This window comes from Amblyomma mixtum, chromosome 5, assembly GCF_055824585.1.
Source record: "Amblyomma mixtum isolate Tamu chromosome 5, ASM5582458v1, whole genome shotgun sequence".
NCBI classification, from domain to species: Eukaryota; Metazoa; Arthropoda; class Arachnida; order Ixodida; family Ixodidae; genus Amblyomma; species Amblyomma mixtum.
Genome location: NC_143016.1, coordinates 134,926,893 through 134,946,867, shown reverse-complemented (window position 1 = coordinate 134,946,867; position 19,975 = coordinate 134,926,893). Strand labels below are relative to the sequence as shown.

Genomic DNA, 19,975 nt, shown 5'->3' with positions numbered 1-19,975 from the left:
TGTTATTCGCTTGCGCCGTAGCGCCTCCGAGGCAGCCGTGCATGCCGCAATCTTCCCGGCTGCCACTGCCCTTTCCCGCTGCGCCGCTCGACGCTTGGTGCCGCTGCTGTTGAACCGGTCGCGACTCGCTAAAATTGAGTTCATGTAAACATGCAGTCAAGTTGGGCTGACCTTGCTCAACGCAATCTCCTGGCTCGACCCGCCGAAGTCGGGTTCATGTAAACGAGGCTATAGTTTCCTGACAATAGACGGTGTGAAAATAGCAGCTGTTCCTTCAGTTTCCAGGTACGCGCGCGTGGACACGCACGCATACACACACACATACGCGGGCGCACTTTTTCCATCTTTGATCCAACCAAATCGAGGCAAATCGACGCAAGGCAAGAAAGATATACATTTCAGCACGCGATGGAAAATTCTGGAGGGAATAAGCAACCTAATGATGCAAACTGGATACAAGAAAGACGTACGTCTAAAAAGAATAAGAGCACGCAGTTGAGGGTCCAAACGAGAGAGGGGAGGGGGTCGCCCTAAGTGCCTACAGAACTATCGCTTTGTAGCCGACCCCCTTTTTTTTTGGCAGCATTCCTGCACACCTCGCCCCCCCCCCCCCCCCCCCCCCCCGTTCTTCTTCGTACAATGTCTAAAAAAAGTCTCGAGTCCGCCTCGTGAATGGCATGCATCTGTATACTGCATTTTTGTGAGCCTTGGCAAAATTCCGTCTAAGTTGATCGGAATTGGTTGCAAGGTGCCGCCGCATGTACGACGAATATTTGCTTCTGAGGTAAACACATTCCGACACCCTGCGGTGCTAACCCTCTCAATAGCAATTTCACGTCTCTTGCGCAATGTCGATTCATCTCAAGGGTAAACAAAAATTGAGAATTGCCCACTTCTCTCTGCCTTTTTCTTTACCAACCATAGTTTATTTTATTTTATTTATTTATGTACATACTGCAGACCATGGTTAGGTCCAAGCAGGAAGGGCAGGTGCACAAAAAGCAAAATTATAGCAACAAAAAGTACAACAATACAACAAAGATAATGTAGTAAAAGAACAATACAGCAATGCAAGACAAAGCAGGAAAAATGCATAATACGCAATAACAAAAAAGATGGCTGAGGAACGCGTCTTGTTTTCAGGGTTGATTAGGTTCGGTTAATGAGTTCCAATCGGATATGGTGCGTGGGAAAAAGGAAAACTTGAACGAGTTAGTCCGGGCAAAATATGGTTTTAAAAGAGCTTTGTGATAGTGTCGTGTATTCCGTGTTGGCATTGGGGAAAGATAAGCAGAAGGGTCAAGTCTGAGTTTATTGTTAAGAAGTAATGAAAGAAAATCTAAACGAAAATTTCGTCTTCTCACCTGTAGTTCTTCAATACCGTTAGCATGCATCAAGTCTGAGGGGGAGTCAGTGCGTAGATATTTTGAATATATGAATCTAATTGCTTTCCTTTGAATGTTCTCGAGCTTTCTTATGTTAGACTTAGTATACGGGTCCCAAATTATGCAAGCATATTCAAGCTTGGGTCTAATTAGAGTATTATAACCTAAGAGCTTAACGTTAGCGGGGGCGTTTCGAAGTTTATGCCTTATATAACAGAGCTTACGGAATGCGAGTGAACAGATGTTATCTATGTGAGAGTTCCAAGAAAGGTTATTAGTAAGTGTTACACCCAAGTACTTTACGGACGCTACTTGTTGCAATGGTGATGATTCTAATTTATATACATATTCTAGAGCGTTTATCTTGTTAGTTATGCGAAGAGAAACGCTTTTATCTGCGTTCAGTGTCATGTCCCAGCGCTTGCACCACTGTACAATATTAGTAAGCGTATTTTGTAGGTCACTCTGATCGTTTTCATTGCTAACATCGCGAAATAGGACACAGTCATCAGCATATAATCGAATATGTACGCCAGGGCAAACTTCATCGATGATGTCGTTAATGTATATTAGAAAGAGTAGTGGCCCCAGTACGCTTCCCTGTGGCACACCTGATGTGACTGGGAGACTGCCAGACTGGTGCCGACCGATTGAAACATGTTGACTCCGGTTAGTTAAATAATCATTTATCCAGGAAATAAAAATAGGCGGAAGTCCAATAGTTTTTAGTTTTAGAATTAGGCTGTGGTGTGGAACTTTGTCAAACGCTTTACTGAAATCTAGAAAGATCGCGTCAATCTGGCTGTTATTGTCAAGTGATGCCGCAAGTGAATGGATAACTGAAAGTAGTTGAGTTACTGTGGAAAACCCTTTGCGAAAACCATGCTGGTAATCTGTCAGAATGTTGTTGCGATCTAAGAATTCATTAATGCTAGTTGCGACAATATGTTCCATTAATTTGCAGCAAGATGACGTTAAGGATATAGGTCGATAATTGGTCACCTGAAGGCGGTCGCCTTTTTTAAATACAGGCACGACTCGGGCTATCTTCCAGTCTTCAGGTACACACCCGGTTAACAATGACACGCGAAATATAATAACCAAGAACCTGGCCAGAGATTCAGCATACCTCCGAAGAAAACCGTTAGGAATATCGTCGGGCCCTGGGGATGATTTAATTTTCAGGTTTAGTAACATTGAAACGACACCATCATACGAGATGAAGTTAACTTCAGATGGATGTGCTGAAGTTGTGCTTGGTGCATCGTACGGTTTTGGTTGAGAAAATACACTGTGAAAGTAATTGTTAAAATGGTGAGCAATGGCAGGCTGATTGGTAACCGTTGTACCATTGATAGTCATTTCTGATATAGGGGCTTTTTTATCGCTAATGTGGCGCCAGAATTTACCCGGGTCGTTTTTTATGAAGTTCGGCAGTGTTGTTTTGAAATAATAATCTTTTGAACGGCGTACAGCAAGGGCGAGGCTTTCTCTTAAATGGTTGATTGTGCTCTGCTGTGCGCGATGCTTTTTTAACCTTTTGATTCGGCGTCTGAGATGAATGATACTGCGTGTCATCCAAGGCGTCTGCTTGCGAATGTTTTTGTATTTTACAGGTATGAAATTTTTAAGGCAATAGTGACACATTTTCTTAAACTGATTCCAGAGTGCGCAGGCGTCGGTTCCATCAAATTCGACAATGTATGTTTCAAGATGCTCAATAACTGAGGCGTCATCGGCACGTGTGAAGTCCATGATAGGATGTGCTTTACATGTTTTTGTTTTGGCAAGCGGTTTTATGGGAATGAAAACACTAACAAGATGATGATCTGAAAGTCCTGGTGCGACAGACACGTTGCAATCATGGAAAACATGGGGCACAAATGCAAGATCCAACACTGAATTACTCATGCGAAATTCGCGGGTTGGCTCGCGAACCACTTGACACAAGTTGTGCGTGAACATAATGTCGAATACAATATCCACGTTTTTTTTGTACCCGGAACATGGCTGCAGAAGTTCCCAGTCAACGCCAGGTAAGTTGAAATCACCGAATAGCAATATTTTACTCTTTTTGTAATTTGACATGTGAACTTGTAACTTAGTTAGATAATCTTGTGTTACATTAGGAGACCTGTAAACCGCATACAAAATAAAGCAATGTCCCCAGCAAAACAGTTTCATGCAAAGGCACTCAAGATCAGGTACATCTTCTAGCGAAACAGCCTGTATATTATTTTTAATGAGTACTGCAACTCCTCCACCTCTCGAGGGCCTGTCCTTGCGAAATACCTTGTACGAGGGTGGAAAGATGAGGTCAGACAGGTTGGACAGGCATACGCTGAGCGTTGACTAAATTGTATAGCTGTCTTTGTTATAGTTTTCTTATCATAGATGCAATGCCATTTGATAAAAAAATATATTTTTTTTTTCAGCGCTAGAGTTTGCAGGTTACACTCTAGACCAGGAGTGTTCCGACTACTACTAATATTACTATGCATCAACAGTGACGAAGTGATTGAACGCGCAAAAGACGAGGGCAGAAGGAAGGACAGAAGAAAGGCACCGATTTCAACTATAAGGTTCATTGAAAAAAAAAAAAACGCTAGAAATATATACATGGGACATAAACATAATTAATTTTCTTTATTTCACACCTTCCTTATCTTTAGCGTCCGCTTCCTCTTTTCGCTTACTAATTTGCGCTGCGCAATTATGTCGACAATTATCACTAACTCTCCCAAGTTTCCACTGTATCGATGTTGTGCCTTTTGCGATGCGGGCTGGGCAGCATTATTTTTTATCTTTTTCTTTGCTCCCACTAATAAATGTCACGAAATTGAAAACATGAAAGTCTGTAGTCGCGTAAAACTCAAGAACGAAACGGCACATTCCCTCAAAGGAGGCCCTCCAGATAGTAACATCGACGGTACAGCTTTCTGCGGCTATTTAGCCAAGGCTAAACAAGAGAGAGAAGGAAACGGTCCTCTGTTCCCATGCTGGGCATCCTTATCCCGAACAAGGATCACCCCATTTCTGACGCCGTTTGGACAAAGACGGTACCCACTTTGCACCGGCTCCCCAACTTCTTCCCTTCACCCTTCCGGAACCATAGTCCGAATAAAGGAAGCCCCGCTCTCTTTGGCTTTGGCAAGGGACAGGCAGAGAAAGAAGCATGCGGAACCACCCCAGCGAACACCTCCCACCCCGCACGACGGGGACTAGCAGCCGGGTTTGTCATGGTTCGTTTGTAATCCTCTGAAGGCAGGCGCAGCAACAAAAGAAAAGCCTCCACGCAGCACGGGTGCACGGGTCAAGAAAGGACCGGACACTTATCTCAACATCTCAACCAAAACCAGTCTCGGGTCGCTGGGGGCAAGACGGGTAGACACTTTCTCAGTGATGGATTAGTGTCGTAGCCTGGTGGCAGAATATGAACTACTCGCAAGATGGCGGCAGTGGAACCGCCACCTTAAGGCAGAGTTTGTGCACAGGCGGTACAGGAGAGTGGCTTTTACTTGTGAAGGATCCCCTGTCTCACAAGGGAGCCATAAAGCAGGTCAGAGTGAAGCAGAGTGTTCTGCCTCAAGCTGCTTTGCGAAAAAGCATCATCCTTTGGGGCTCTCACTGGTGGCACGTGCCACCGAGAATCCTGGGTGCGAGAACCTGCAGCCATATGTTACCTGTGACTCCGTGAATCCTTTGTGTTGGAGTTCCTTTTACGATATTAGCGAGTGATGGCTGAATTAGTCGAGGGACGCTGGCTTTGGAGGCTCTCGAGAGCTGTCTTCCAGTCAGAATCACTATACTTCGATGTTCACATAGAGAAACCAATCTGAGAGCCTTCGCAATGGCCACAGATTCTGCCGCTGTAGATGACGCCTTTCTGTGAAGTCTGCCTGCCCGAGATGTACCGAGAATAGGGATCACAAATACAACAGCGGATGATTGCTCAGGTTTGCTCACTGAACCAGCAGTGCACACTTGCAGGTGATCTCCACAGACAATGTCAAGATGCTGAAACATAAGGGATCATGTCCCGACTGCGGGCGTGAACTTTCAGAATATTTTTTGAAGTAGGCATCAAATTTGTGGGTAGAATTTCTTTAGCTTTAACTCTTTCCGTGTCGTGGGAAAAATGGGCATATTTATATGGTTGATTTTGTCATTTGAAGGAAAAATAGTTACAGTAACATGCAGTGTATCAAAATGAGGATAAATAAAAGGACCATTTTATATTGTACTTACTGACAGATATATTAGGCATTATTGTGCACTTTTCTTTGGTAAACGAGCCACCGTGGTTGCTCAGTGGTTATGGCGCTTGGCTGCTGACCCAAAAGACGCGGGTTCGACCCCGGCCGCGGTGGTCGCATTTCAATGTAGGCTAAATGCTAGAGGCCCGTGTGCTGTGCGATGTCAGTGCACGTTAAAGAACCCCAGGTGGTCGAAATTTCCGGAGCCCTTCACTACAGCATTAGTAAAATTGTGAAATACAGTTATCTAGTAAACGCAATAGCGCAACTTTGAAGCGTATGGGAATATGATAAAAGAAAGAAATGGGCTGATATGTATATGGCATACTGAATATTTCAAATTCCAGTGGGTAAAGGCTATGCGTAAAAGTAAAACTTCACCTGAAAAAAAGTTTTTTTCAGTTGTGAATGAAAATCCTCACTGTCTAAGGTTTGGGTGTCACTAGGTAAAACAGGTTCTTAATGTTGAAAGACATTAAAATGTCTCCTGTAGGTTAAGAAGACCGAAAAGCAAGCTCAGTGATACCCTTATATGAGCAAGGTATCAAGGCCTCTGCACGTGTGATTTTTTTATGATTCACCGGCTTTAGCATTACGTTTGCTTTGAATAAGCATCTATCAGTTTATGTTGACTCAAATCATATTGCCTCTGTTGAACAAGCAGCCTGTAAACATTGCTTGGTCTGTCTCATTCATCTGACTTCACTGCATGGTTCCCTTGGCTTCACTGCACTGCACCAACTTGGGATACAGGGTCTTTTCTTTGGCAAAATGGAATTCTGTAAAGAGATGGTGGCATGCAGCAGTTCTTGGCCACCTAAGGTAGACATATAGCAAGTAACGGCTGTAATGCTGCAAACATCTCTATTGCACCTTAGTTGGCTCCCAAAAATCAGTATACCAGCAGCAGTCAGCAAACAAAGCTTCCCAGTGGACATCAATTGATGTTCTAGTCTTGTTTCTCAAGGTCTTCATCGTTTCAGCTAAAATCAATTATCTTACATCATTCTGCGGCTCACTGATACTACTAGCAGGAAAAAAATTATCTAAAGATGCAACAAAACTCTAAACTCAGGCCATTTGCAAGAGTGCTCGGTTGTCAGGCAGTCTGCCATTGTAGCTAAGGAAAGTTGCACCGCGCTGCTAAGACCCACACCAGAATTCACTGCTTTGTGGCAAAGTTACCAATTACTTCAAAACTGAAAGATAACGTTTTGGGCTGTGTAAGTGATGGCATGAGAAGTCCGAAAATACATTGATAGCTCTGAAATAGCACACAACAACTATGGCTCACTGGTGACCCTTGTTCAATGGGTACAATAAGGAAAGTTTTAAACCTATCATGTGTTGTTCACCATTATTTTTGGCTGTGCATATGTGCGTTTCTTCCTCTTGTTTTCAAAATTATCATTAGTTTCAGTATATCTGAGTTAGCTGTCATATTAAAATGAAATAACTTAAGCCAAATTAGCTGAATTCTTGCCGGTCGTTGAGATATTTTCTTCCAATTTTTTTTTTGTTTCGATTGAAATGGGGCTCTAGCCAAAAACCTTCCATCTGGAGCTTTGCTAATTATATAATTGTTGAAATAAATCATCTTATAAAAATGTTCAGCTACTTCTAAGAACCATAATTATGAGATATAATTAGGTGAAATTATGGCTTACAAAATTTGAAATGTTCAACTGTTGGAAAAAAAGCATAGTTCCACATTTTTGTTTTTTTCCGAATACAATGGCACAAGATTAATTTAATTTTCACCGCAAAAACATTATAATAACTTCCGTAAGGCTAGTCATGTTGGTAGGAAACAATAAACTGAGAAGATCACATTCGATATGCGCGCGCCAGCCACTCAGAGGTCTTGGTGTAGGCGTGGAAAAACGGCGAAATGCGGACGTTCCAAAACCATTTCGCAGTAGTGAATAATGCCAGGACGCGAAAGGTAAATTAATATCTTGGGTCTTGGGTAAATTAATATCATATCGCTTCCACAGAATAGTTTTCGATTCAACTTCTTTGAGGTCTCAGTTGAGGTCTCAGCAACAGTCAATCCTCGATAAATCAGCAGTGCTAACTTTTCTTCACATATGCTTCCACATGTGGTGGACAGTCCTGTCAGCAGCCAAATGCTTTGCCTACCACGCCTATTACATGTGTGCAGGTTGGGAGGGGTAGTTTACAGTGCTGTTCCATATGTCATGCTGTAACCGCTTACAATAGGTTCCGAATGTCCATTAAGTTTCATTCTATGTACTTTAAAATGTTTTTAGAATAGAATGTTTTTAGGCACTGCTTCATTGCCTTTGATGCTTGCTTGCGCAGTCCTTTGTATGTGTAGAAACCCTTGAGCAAGCTTTCTATACTCCCAACTCTCAAAATTTATTGCCTTTCCTTTAAATGGTTCATTAAGCTGCATGTACAACATGTGCAACCAATCTCACAGCCCGTTGTCATGTGCCACCGCACTGGCTAAAACTGCTTTTCATATGGCTTTTGAGGGAGAGTGAGAGAGAGAGGTTTAACTTTAAAATGCAAGGCACCTAGTCAAGAGTTGCCTATACTGTCTTCCGGTTGTCATCGGCCGCACCAAACAGCATGGCTAACTCAACCATACCTCGAGACTCTGGCCTGTATTGTATTCATTGACAGCCAGCTCTCGATGATGACATAGACTGAGAAGATTTGTTACCTTAGTCACCATCTTCAGCTGAGTTAAGTTATTTATTTATTTATTTATTTATTTATTTATTTATTTATTTATTTATTTATTCAATACTGCAGGCCTTTACAGCCCAAGCAGGAGGGGCATACAAATGACATCAGTGTACAGAACGAAGATAGCAAATAATAATTTCAAAACACTTGTTCTTTGGGCAATAGAACATGAGCAAAAGAAGGACTAAACGAAATGCAAACCGAGCTCTTCATTTGGGAAAGCCAAACATAAACAAACAGAAGTAAGCCAATGAATGAAATATGCAAAAATGAAATGTCAAACTTGCAGCAAGGCAATAACACGATCAGTTTGGGCAACCAAAAAGCAGACAAGAAAAATATTCAAGAGCAATTCAAGGTTTCAATTGAATCAATGCTGGTTAGAAGAGGCAGAGGTAAGTTGTTCCAATCTGTTATCGTGCGAGGAAAAAAAGAATATTTAAAAACATTAGTTCTGGCGCTGTATGGCGTTAGAGAGTCATCGTGTCGATGTCGTGTTCGGCGTTCCGTAAGTTCACTGCCAACGAAGGGCTTCTCCACATGACCTGCGGTTATTCCCATCTCACACCAACCCCAGCCAGCTTACCCCAGCAGTCTTCTCATGCTCGCCATTCCTTCTGAATCTTGGCCACCCTTCACCCTGCCTTCCTTCTCGTAGTCTGTTGTACCGCTTGTCAGTTGTGCTCATTGTGAAGGAAGTGGGGGAAAGGCGGGCAGGTTAGTCGGGAGAAGAATCCAGTTTGCTACTCCACACAGGTGAAAGGGATTAGGTAATACAGAGGTGCAAGAGAAGAGGGAGTTAGAGGAAGAAGAAGTGTGTAAGCAAAAAGGTTGCAGCAAAGTTATATACCCTTATACCCTTGCAGTTGTGTTGCTTGTAGCAACACAGTTCCCACTTCGAGTTATTGGCCAATTCGCTCTCGCCCTACCATAAGCAAGCTTGCCGTCCCGGTTAGCTCAGTTGGTAGAGCGACTGCTCCGGTGAAGCGGTGGTCCCGGTTTCGAACCCCGGACCTGGACAAATTTTTCCTTAACCACGAAGTTTCTGAGAAAGCTGTATAGCTTTCCTATGTAGCTGTATGGCTGCGCTTGGGTGCATGCCAATGAGTAATTACTCCTTTATTACAAATCTACTCCACCTTGGGGGATTCCCCTAAATATTTGGTCAACACTGTTCCCACTTCGAGTTATTGGCCAATTCGCTCTCGCCCTACCATAAGCTTGCTGTCCCGGTTAGCTCAGTTGGTAGAGCGACTGCTCCGGTGAAGCGGTGGTCCCGGGTTCGAACCCTGGACCATGACGAATCTTTCCTTAACTACGAAGTTTCTGAGAAAGCTGTATAGCTTTCCTTTGTAGCCGTATGGCTGTGCTCGGGTGGATGTCATTGAGTAATTACTCCCTTATTACAAATCTACTCCACCTTGGGGGATTCCCCTAAAACTTTTGACCAAAGTTATACCCTATCGTGCAGACCTGGCCTTCTGTCCATTGTGTGTCCTGCCTATGTCCACCACCTCTAATTTTAGCGAAAGAATCCTCGACTTATATTTAGTCGCTTGTCCATGCTGCTTTCTCACTGTCTTTTGTCATTACACCTATTATTTTCTTGTCACCACTTGCTGGGCTGTTTTTACCATCAGTTCTGGCCGTTTTGTTAGCCTCCAGGTTTTGGTCCCATGGGTGACAACGTACATCAGTAGTACAAGCATAGATTGAAACTTAAACTCGCGAAACATCTTTTTCATTCAGGAAGTGAGGGGTTCCACTTGGCTGACCAGAAAGCTGGATGTTATATGATCCTTCTTTTTTCTGTGATGGCCGCCTTGGTATGTTTGAAAGCAGGGGCATCATCATTAATATAAACAAGCAAAGCAGATGTTTTCAACAGTGCTGATGTTTGTTATTAGTGTGTTGTATTGAAACCGCTGTGAGGTAGTTTTCTGTTTATACTCAAACAATGCTGGCTGCAGTGTTATACTGCCTGATCCACTCACAGCACACAAGCGTGGACCCGCATCTGGAATAGGTTGAACGAGTGCTGTATGTTCAGATATGGTTTCTGTGATGACTGTTCTGTCAACTCTGTTGAAGTTAACCTGGTGCAGATAGTAGGAGTGGAGTACTCCAAAATGTATCAAAAACATTTTTTTCTCCCTCAAACCTGACAGAACTGTCTTGGAAGATCTCTTCCAGACACCAGGTTGTCGAAATCACTAAATTCAGTAAACACTACTACTTCCACGTCAGAAGTGCCAGACTAAATGCTACATTTTTAACGCCAAAAGCCTTGCTTTGGCTTATGTCCTTCTGCTGTTGACTGAAGTATCTCAGATTGGTTGTTAAGGCTGGTTTCTCATTAGCAACAGAAACCTAGAGCACATAAAAGTAGTGTGATTTGTGATATACAGTGCCAGTTCATACTTTGACAGTCAGCAGGGCTTAATAATGATAATAATAATTGGTGCTTGAGGAAAGGAAATGGCGCAGTATCTGTCTGGCATATCTCGGTGGACACCTGAACCGTGCAATAAGGGAAGGGAGGAAGGTGGGAGTGAAAGAAGAAAGGGAGAAAGAGCTGCTGTAATGGAGGTCTCGGGAATAATTTCGACCACCTGGGGATCTTTAATTCGGGCACCTTTTGCATTCTGCCTCCATCGAAATGTGGCCTTGCACTTGGTAGGATAGGTGCGGTGTTGGCTAACTCTTTCCTTTCCATGCGCATTGGGCATCAATTACCGATGATCCATGAATGGCCAGAGCTCTCACAGTTTTTGTGAGTACACTGCAGGGATTGTAATTTAACATTTTGAGTCCTGTTCCATGTGTAGCTTTTGGTTTTGCCACCAGGGAGCAGTTTTTGAAGATACCTGCCATGAGATGAACGCCTTTTCATTTTCTTTAGAGACAACACTTTGCCAGTCATTTTAGTACACTCTCTAAGCGCACATAAGAGTCAAGATTCTGGTGCACAAACAGTCAGATTAGTTTTGGCCTGTTACCAGAGCAGGTCAGTGTAGTGTCATGAGAAATTAGCGCCCATAGCGATGATTTGTGAAGCAGACCCACTGGGTTGACTACTGTTTGCTGGAAAGATTATTTTTTTGCTCGTATGGTTTATGCACTGGTGCAAGTTTCAGATGAAAAGTCAGAAATTTCAGTTATTTTAGGGCTGCCGTGCCTCTTATCCAGAGTGGGTCTACATTATATATGGATGAAGTTCATTTGTTCAGCAGGCTTTTCCAGCAGGCTCACCATTTCAACAGTGCAAAACGTGCTTCTGGGAAGAAGCCTGTTTTGCCCAAAAACTGAAGCTGGCATGCATCTTTATTGGAGTAGTGCTGTGCAGTGAAGCCAAGCAGTTCATCATTACTACCAGCATCCTTTGGCTTTTTTGTACAGTGGTAGACACAAGCATGTCATTGTACATCTCAATGAACTGTTCAAGCAAATGCTGGAAAGTGGTCACTCTTGACAATGCCCCAGGGGCACCCGTTTACATGAACATCATTGAGCAGCCAGGTCGTTGTCATATGTACTTGCCCATGCTTTTGTGGTTCTTTATGGTTTTTGATGAAATCATAGGTATGAGAATTTTACAACCTATGTTCAAAATTTTTACAGCTGATATAAGAAACTGCACATGAGGGACTAACATGGAATTTGAAATTGAACATTGCTCGGTATCGCTGCTATTTAGCTCAGTTTTTGTCTGCAGCAATGATATTGTAGGGCTGTAAGCTTTTCGTCACAAACAAAATGTGATCATTCTTTTCGTCCCCCCGCAGGGAGGCGTCTGCAACATGCAGACGTTGGTGAGTGGCGACACCACGGGGTTAACCCGAGCATCCGCAGGGACATCCCCGCAAGGGGATGATGGTGAACAATGCGTCACCACGGACCCGAGCATCCGCGCTTAGCCGTGCGTGGCATCGCCGTGTCCGGGGAAAAGGGGATCCTGGTGGTTGAGCCGATGCCGAGCGTTTGGACCCTTAAGGCCCCTCGGCGGAGGCAACACACCACTTTGGCCCCAGCTTCCTGTAGACGGCACCTCCGGCCTGACCCAACCGGAGGAAATCGGCAGTCGCCTTTTCCTGTCCTCCCCTCTACCTATCACTTTCCTATTTCCTTTCTTACAACTTTCCTGTATCCTCCTCTCTTCTTCAGTTTTTTCCTCTTTTTCCTGGCGGCGAGGGTTAACCGTGTGTGACCAACTACCCTGAGTTGAGTCATATTAGGTTATAGTTGGGGTGTACAGCTGGCGTGGGCAGGACTTGCTTGTAAGTTCCTGTCCCGTCCCCTTGTTGGGCTCCATGGTGGGTGGCTGGCACCATGACTGAAAAACATTAATTATTTATGGCTCCCCCTTTTTCCAAACCAGATCGCTCTCTAAAAAGAGGGCGGAACGATGCAGACGATTTTTTTCAGAAAAGAAAGCTATCTTTCCCAAAATTTCATGTTGTCCATAGCGAAGCAGAAGGAAAACAAGCAAGACTGATATCCCCGTTCCTAGTAGCAAAGTGCCTTACAAACACCTTGGGCCTTGGGTACAAGGTATCCAAAATGGCCAGCGGTGACTTACTGCTCGAACTTCGTGACACTGTCCAACACTCTAAACTCTCAAACCTTGCGTCCATTGGGGAAATCCCAGTCTCTGTCACTTCACATCGATCTTTGAATACTGTCCGAGGCGTCATATCTGAAATCGACTTTATCCACCTCTCTGAGAAAGAAATGCTTGAGGGCCTTACTGACCAAGATGTCATAAATGTTCAACTCATAAAGATCCGGAAGGATAACAAGGAAATAGACACGAAGCACCTGATCCTCACTTTCAATACCAGCACACTGCCTGAAAGCATTGAAGCTGGCTACCTGAAAATAAATGTAAGACCATATATACCCAACCCACGAAGATGTTTTAACTGTCAGAGATTCGGCCATGGCTCACAGAGTTGTCGCGGCCGCAAAACTTGCGCAAAATGCTCGTCAAAGGAACACCAATCTGAAGAATGTGTTGCTACACCGCGGTGTGCAAACTGTGAAGGAGAACATGCTGCCTACTCCAGAGCTTGTCCTTCTTGGAAAAAAGAAAAAGAAATAATTACTCTAAAGACTACGGCAAACATTTCTTTCAAGGAAGCAAGAAGGCGATATGCTCAAACGAACACATTCTCTTTCAGTGCAAAAACAAACTTCGCTGATGTGGTGCGTGGGCGCGGCACACCACACCAGGCTTCGGCACCCGTCCAGGCCACACGCAGTGTGCCTATGGCGGGGCCACCCGCGCCCCCGTGTGGAGTAGCTAGCGCTACTCCGCAAACCCCAAAGGAGGCAACGCAGACCCCCGGGTCGGCGGGCCTCAAGACCTCTTCCCACAGGTCGAGGTCAAACTCGAAAATCAACATACCTCCTGCACGGTCGTCCAGCGCCTCCACAGAGGCGATGGACACGACCCCGGGCAGCCCCGCGCCGTCCACGTCGGACGGTCGGCGGAGCTCCCTGGATCGGTCAAAAAAAGACAGGCCCCGAGTCACGGGGCCATCGACAACTTAATCTACTTTTTCACCCTATAGAAGCACAAAATTAAGATGGCTTTCTGTTGTGTCCCCTTATCGCTTTTGTGTGTGTGCGCCCCCGCACCCTCCTCTTAACGACCACTCGCATCCTCCTCCTAACGACCTCCTCCTAACGACCACTCGCCCCTCCTAACGACCACTGGCACGCTGTCGCCAGATGCCCCCCCATGGTGCGCCCCCGCACCCCCGCATCCTCCTCCTCTTCTGGGAAGCCACTCCCTCCCGTGGACGCTTTTCCGCTCCCTCCTTTCTTCGGGCGGCCAGTTCGGCTCCTGCCTCGGTCGACGCTGGTCGCACCCTCATCAGCTTTAAATAAACAAAGTCTTAAAGTACCGTGTGCGTCTTTCGCTGCATTGAACACAGCGACCGGACACGACACTTTCATAATACAATGGAACTGTAGAGGACTTCTAAACAACTACAGTGACATAAAAGACATACTAGGAGCGCACGCTCCTGTTGCCTTATGTCTACAAGAGACAAATTTAGGTCCCCAAAAAAATAACTTTCTTAAGAATTATACTGTTTTCCGCCGCGATCGAGAGCAGGCGAGCAGGCTGTCGGGAGGCGTAGCCATCATAGTGAAAAACGGTGTCCCAGCTCGAGAGCTTAAACTAAAAACAAGACTCGAAGCTGTTGCGGTCAGTGTCGTCAGCCATAAAACAATTTCTATCTGTTCTGTATATATTCCTCCACACTTTACATTAACAGTCCACGATTTACAAGAACTTGTCAATGAACTTCCTGAACCGTATCTAGTAGTTGGGGACTTTAACGCTCACTCCCCTTTTTGGGGAAGCGAGCACTGTGACTCTAGGGGTCAAATAATTGAAGATTTTATCCTCACAAACAATGTATGTCTTTTAAATACAGGAAAAGCCACCTACTGCTCCCCTGCCTCGGGGAAAATGACCTTTTTAGATTTGTCTTTTAGCTCACCTTCTGTTTTTAATGATTTTAAATGGAATATCATTGATAACCCATATGGCAGTGACCACCTCCCTATACTAATCACTTTAACATCACCACCGGAAATAATCCCCACAAGGCCACGGCGCTGGAAGCTTCACCTCGCCGACTGGTCACTTTTTAGAGCAAAGGCAACTTTAGAAGATATAGTTTTAGGAAATCTTACCGTTGACGAGATAAACGAAAAGTTCACTAATTGTATCATAACTGCCGCACTCACAGCTATTCCTCAGTCGTCAGGAGTGACGCGACAAAACCATAAAGTATGGTGGACAAAGGACTGTAAAGAAGCAAAAAAACAGCAAAATAGAGCGTGGGGTAAATTCCGTAGGTATCCGACACATGAAAATTTCCTAAATTTTAAAAAGGCAAAAGCTAAAGCTCGGTATGTCCGTCGCAGTGCCGCAAAAACTTCATGGCAGAATTATGTTTCAAATATCAACAGTCAGATCCCATCTAAAAAAATGTGGGAGCAGGTTCGAAAAATAAACGGCAACTTTTCACCATTCACAATTCCTTTTTTAACAACACCCGGAACACAAACAAGCATACAGGAACAGGCAGACATATTGGGGGAACATTTCACTGCAGTTTCAAGTTCATCACACTACACGCAGGCCTTTTTAAAATACAAAAATACAGCTGAAAAACAGAGGCTCCCAACAACTGGAGGTGCAAATGAAAAATACAATAGTCTAATTACCCTCCAAGAAATCAACACAGTACTGTCTGCCGGAAAAAAAACTGCTCCAGGACCCGACCATATACATTATGAAATGCTTGCACATCTTTCTGAGCCTGCCATAGAAGCACTTTTGAGATTCTTTAACACAGTTTGGATGTCAGGGAAAATACCTGAAGCCTGGAAGAAAGCTATTATTGTCCCGTTTCTTAAACCTAGTAAACCCCCAACCTCTCCTAGCAGTTATAGACCCATAGCCTTAACCAGTTGCCTCGCCAAATCCTTCGAAAGTGTCCTAAATATAAGACTAACCTTTGTTCTGCAATCCTGTGAACTGCTTGATATCCATCAATGTGGATTTAAAAAAGGATGCTCCACTACAGATCACCTAGTCCGTCTCGAAAATACAGTCAGAGAAGCTTTTATACACAAACAACACTGTCTTAGCGTTTTTTTTGATTTAGAGAAAGCATATGATACAACCTGGAGGTTCGGGATCCTCCAGGACTTAGCTGAGCTCGGCATCCGTGGCAGAATGCTGAACTCCATTAAAGACTTTTTGTCTAACCGCTCATTTAATGTCCGCCTAGGCTCGACCCTTTCGAGGGACTTCATTCAGGAAAATGGAGTTCCTCAAGGGTGCATTTTAAGCACAACTCTCTTCGTTGTAAAAATGAATTCTATTAGAAAAATAATCCCAAGGTCCATTATGTATTCAATGTATGTTGATGATCTTCAGATAGCGTGCACATCTTCCAATATATCCACATGCGAACGACAAGTACAGCTTACAATCAACAAAATGGCAACATGGGCAGACAAGAATGGTTTCCAGTTCTCACCACAGAAAACAGTGGCCTTACTTTTTTCACTGAAACGAGGCTTGCACACAAATCCAACATTACACCTCAACCAAACCGAGCTGCCTTTCAAAAAGGAACACAAATTTCTAGGCATCACCTTCGACAAAAAACTTACTTTCCTGCCTCACATCAATGCACTGAAAAAGAAGGCGTCGCTAGCACTGAACATACTGAAAGTCCTATCACGCAAACACTGCGGTTCTGATCGGGTATGTCTTCTACACATTTATCGCTCTGTAGTACGTTCCATTCTAGATTATGGTTGCATAGTGTATGGATCAGCAAGGCCATCGTTCTTGAAGCGACTGGATCCTGTGCACAATTTGGGATTGCGCCTTTCAACTGGTGCATACAGGACGTCACCAATAAAAAGCCTGTACGTAGAAACCAATGAACCACCACTTGCAGACAGAAGAACAACGCTCACATGCTCATACATTTTAAAGATCCGTTCCCAGCCTAAACACATCTGTTACCCACTCGTTACAAAGTGCCCATCCCGAACACTATTTACCAACAGACCCCTCGCAATCAGGCCACTTCTTCTCCGGTTTGAAGAGAAATGCCAAGAACTAGATATAATGGACACATTGCCTAATATTGCCCGCAAACGTGATCCACTCCCTCCTTGGTACTGCCTACCATCTGTGTGCGACTTCACATTAACACAATTTCAGAAGAAACATACACCGCATGAACAGATATTACAAGAGTATTTAGCACTAAACGAAAAATACGGAGAATACGAAGCATTTTACACCGATGGATCAAAATCGGCGCACTGTGTGGGAAGTGCTGTAATTCAGAATAATTGGGAAAAAATAGTACGGCTACCTGAGTGTGCATCCATTTTTACCGCCGAGTGTTACGCAGTCTTGCTAGCTGTAGAAAAAATAATAAATGAGAACATTCAGAACAGTATCATTTACACTGATTCTCTGAGCATACTAACCTCACTTCACCATAGAAATGCAGTGACACCACTAATTGGTGATACCATACACAACATAACAAGCGCCACAATTCAGGGACAAGACATAAAATTTTGCTGGGTCCCCAGTCACATTGGAATCACTGGCAATGAGAAGGCAGATGAATGTGCTGGAAAAGCTCGGAACAAAGAAATAAAGAAAGTGTACATTCCTTACAAAGATGGTATCAGGTTGGTGCAGTGCAAATTAAGAAATAAATGGCAGTCACAATGGAACATCGAAAGAAATAATAAGCTACATTTAGTAAAACCCATCCTAGGCGAATGGAAATCATGCTCACACCAAAAACGATTCATCGAAGTTATTTTATGCCGTCTCCGTATTGGACACACACATCTCACACACAACTTCCTGCTAACAAAGAAAGACAAACCTGTTTGCGAGCAATGCGGACATGAACTTACCGTAAACCACATACTACTATCATGCACAAAACTTGAATCAGTAAGGAAAAAATATTTTGCTACATTTTACAAAGAACATATTCCATTTCATCCAGCGTTGATTTTAGCTGAACATGCACCCGTTAGTATGCTTGATGTTTTTAGCTTTTTAAAGGAAGCCGGTGTTCTTCAAAAACTGTAATTTCTTACCCTGTGCTTCTCTACTTGAAACGGTACACCTCAGCCGCTTTCTCAGTCCTGAGAAGGAGGCTGAGGTTTTTCTGTGTAGTTGGGGGCCTCGAGATCCTTGCCAAGTCAAGGATGTCCACGGAGGTTAACCAACTTTTAAAAGCTTCTGCAAACAGACATTTCTAAAGTGCTTGTATTTAATCAGCCAGGTAATAAAAATAACTTTTAGGCCCTTTACACCACCGTTTTTATACACTTTGTCTTCAAACTTTGCTCGAGCCAATTTTACTAAACCTTGTTCTTGGCGCATGATAGCCTTAGCCGCTTATGCGCCATTGAACACAACACAACATTCTTTTCGTGTAAACAGGAGCACATGCTTAACATAAACAGGAGCACACGCTTACGTGCTTTTGCACCTCAACCTGTACTTGAGCCTGTACTTGCGACCACCCGGAAGACTGTCATCGCGTACTAACCATCCCTTCGCAGTTATGTCATACATGCCGAGAGTTGACGTGTATAAGTTTTCGTTTCTGCCTAAAACAATTATAGAATGGAATAACCTTGACCGACACGTATTCAACAAAACTTGTTCACTTGAAACTTTTGTAAAAGAGCTGGAACTGTGTTGTACTGACTGACTGTACCATTCCCACCCTGTAACAGCCCGCAAGGGCTAACAGCATATGGAAATAAAAATAAAATAAATAAAATGATAATGTTGTGTACCACAGCTGTTGACCACTTTTTTTATAGGTCCCACTCGTTTGTTTGCCAGACATTATATCAGTGCGATGGTTGAAATTGATCATGGTATTAAGAGAAGGCAAAATTTCAAGCCAGTAAAGTTGATAAATGTAGGATATCTCTTGTGCCTAACAGTGATGCAGTACCTATGTGCTCTATAATGGTCGCTGAGTTTTTTTTTTTTTTGTCAGGGTACTTATTCAAGGTGAAACTCACAGTACTCTTATTTTTTCCATAAATGTGGAGCTGAGCATTATTAACGATCGTCGCATGGTGGCGGAACAGAAAAATTTGCTTCAGTTTCTTCTCTTACTTAGCTTGTAGTTCTGATGAAATTTTGTAAGCCTAAGTTCATAAAAGGCAGATAATGCAGGTGTAAGCCATAGTCACAAGCGAGTGACCTTAGTAAAGGCATTAAGATGAACTTTTTGCACATTCACATGGAACCCCTCGCAGTGTCGTTGCCTCAAACGGCTTTCGAATTGCAACTAAAGATGAGGCCTGGTACTCAGAATGCCTCAGCAGCTTCCAGCGTAGGCCTACATTTTCTCTGAAGTAGGTATCTGGAATGGTTATCACAGTTTCCGGCAAAATTTACTTACCATTTAAAATTCTGTGGTTGGCAGGTTTCCAGATTTCGGAAATCCCAGAATTTCGTAAACGCTGCATGCGATGCATTGGTTTGTTGAGAGTTCATGAGCTGGTATCAAGTTGTTTTCTGAATTATTTGCTGTCCGTGCAGAGTCTCTTCCTGGAAATGGATGGCCGACATCGTGTGACACCTTTGTGGCGCTGCCGCCGGCCACGCGCAACAACTGCGTCGTGTTTGGCAAGAACTCGGACAGGCCCTCGGGGGAGGTGCAGGAGGTCGTGTACGTGCCCAGGACCCAGCATGGGGCAGCCACCAAGCTGCAGGTGGGTAATAATGGCGTTGCGTTGTTATGCTGTGCGAAGAATGCAAGTACCTAGCAATAGCTGTTGTGTTTTGCTGCACTTTTCGTGAAAACAGCGTCAGTAAACATAAGCAGAAGAGTGCGGTGGATTCAGCCTTCCAGATAGTGAGATTTGGCACAGACAAATGTGTAAGTACAGAAAGGTGGGCAAGTTCTATCCATGGTAAAACAGCGCGGAAAAAACACGAGGACGGAACAAACACGACAACACGAGCGCTGACTTTCGACTGACGATTTCGACTGATGACTAAACGAACGC

At 43.9% G+C, this 19,975-nt stretch overlaps 1 protein-coding gene across 3 annotated transcripts in view; it reads left to right on the top strand.

The window, feature by feature from the left end:
* The window catches only part of LOC149343828 (secernin-2), a 123,650-nt gene that overhangs the window by 14,536 nt on the left and 89,139 nt on the right, over positions 1-19,975 (top strand). For all 3 annotated transcript variants that reach the window (XM_089546064.1, XM_089546063.1, XM_089546065.1), the window contains exon 2: positions 19,506-19,678. In XM_089546064.1, coding sequence (XP_089402190.1) covers positions 19,506-19,678 — 173 coding nt within the window. The remainder of the gene's footprint in view (positions 1-19,505; positions 19,679-19,975) is intronic.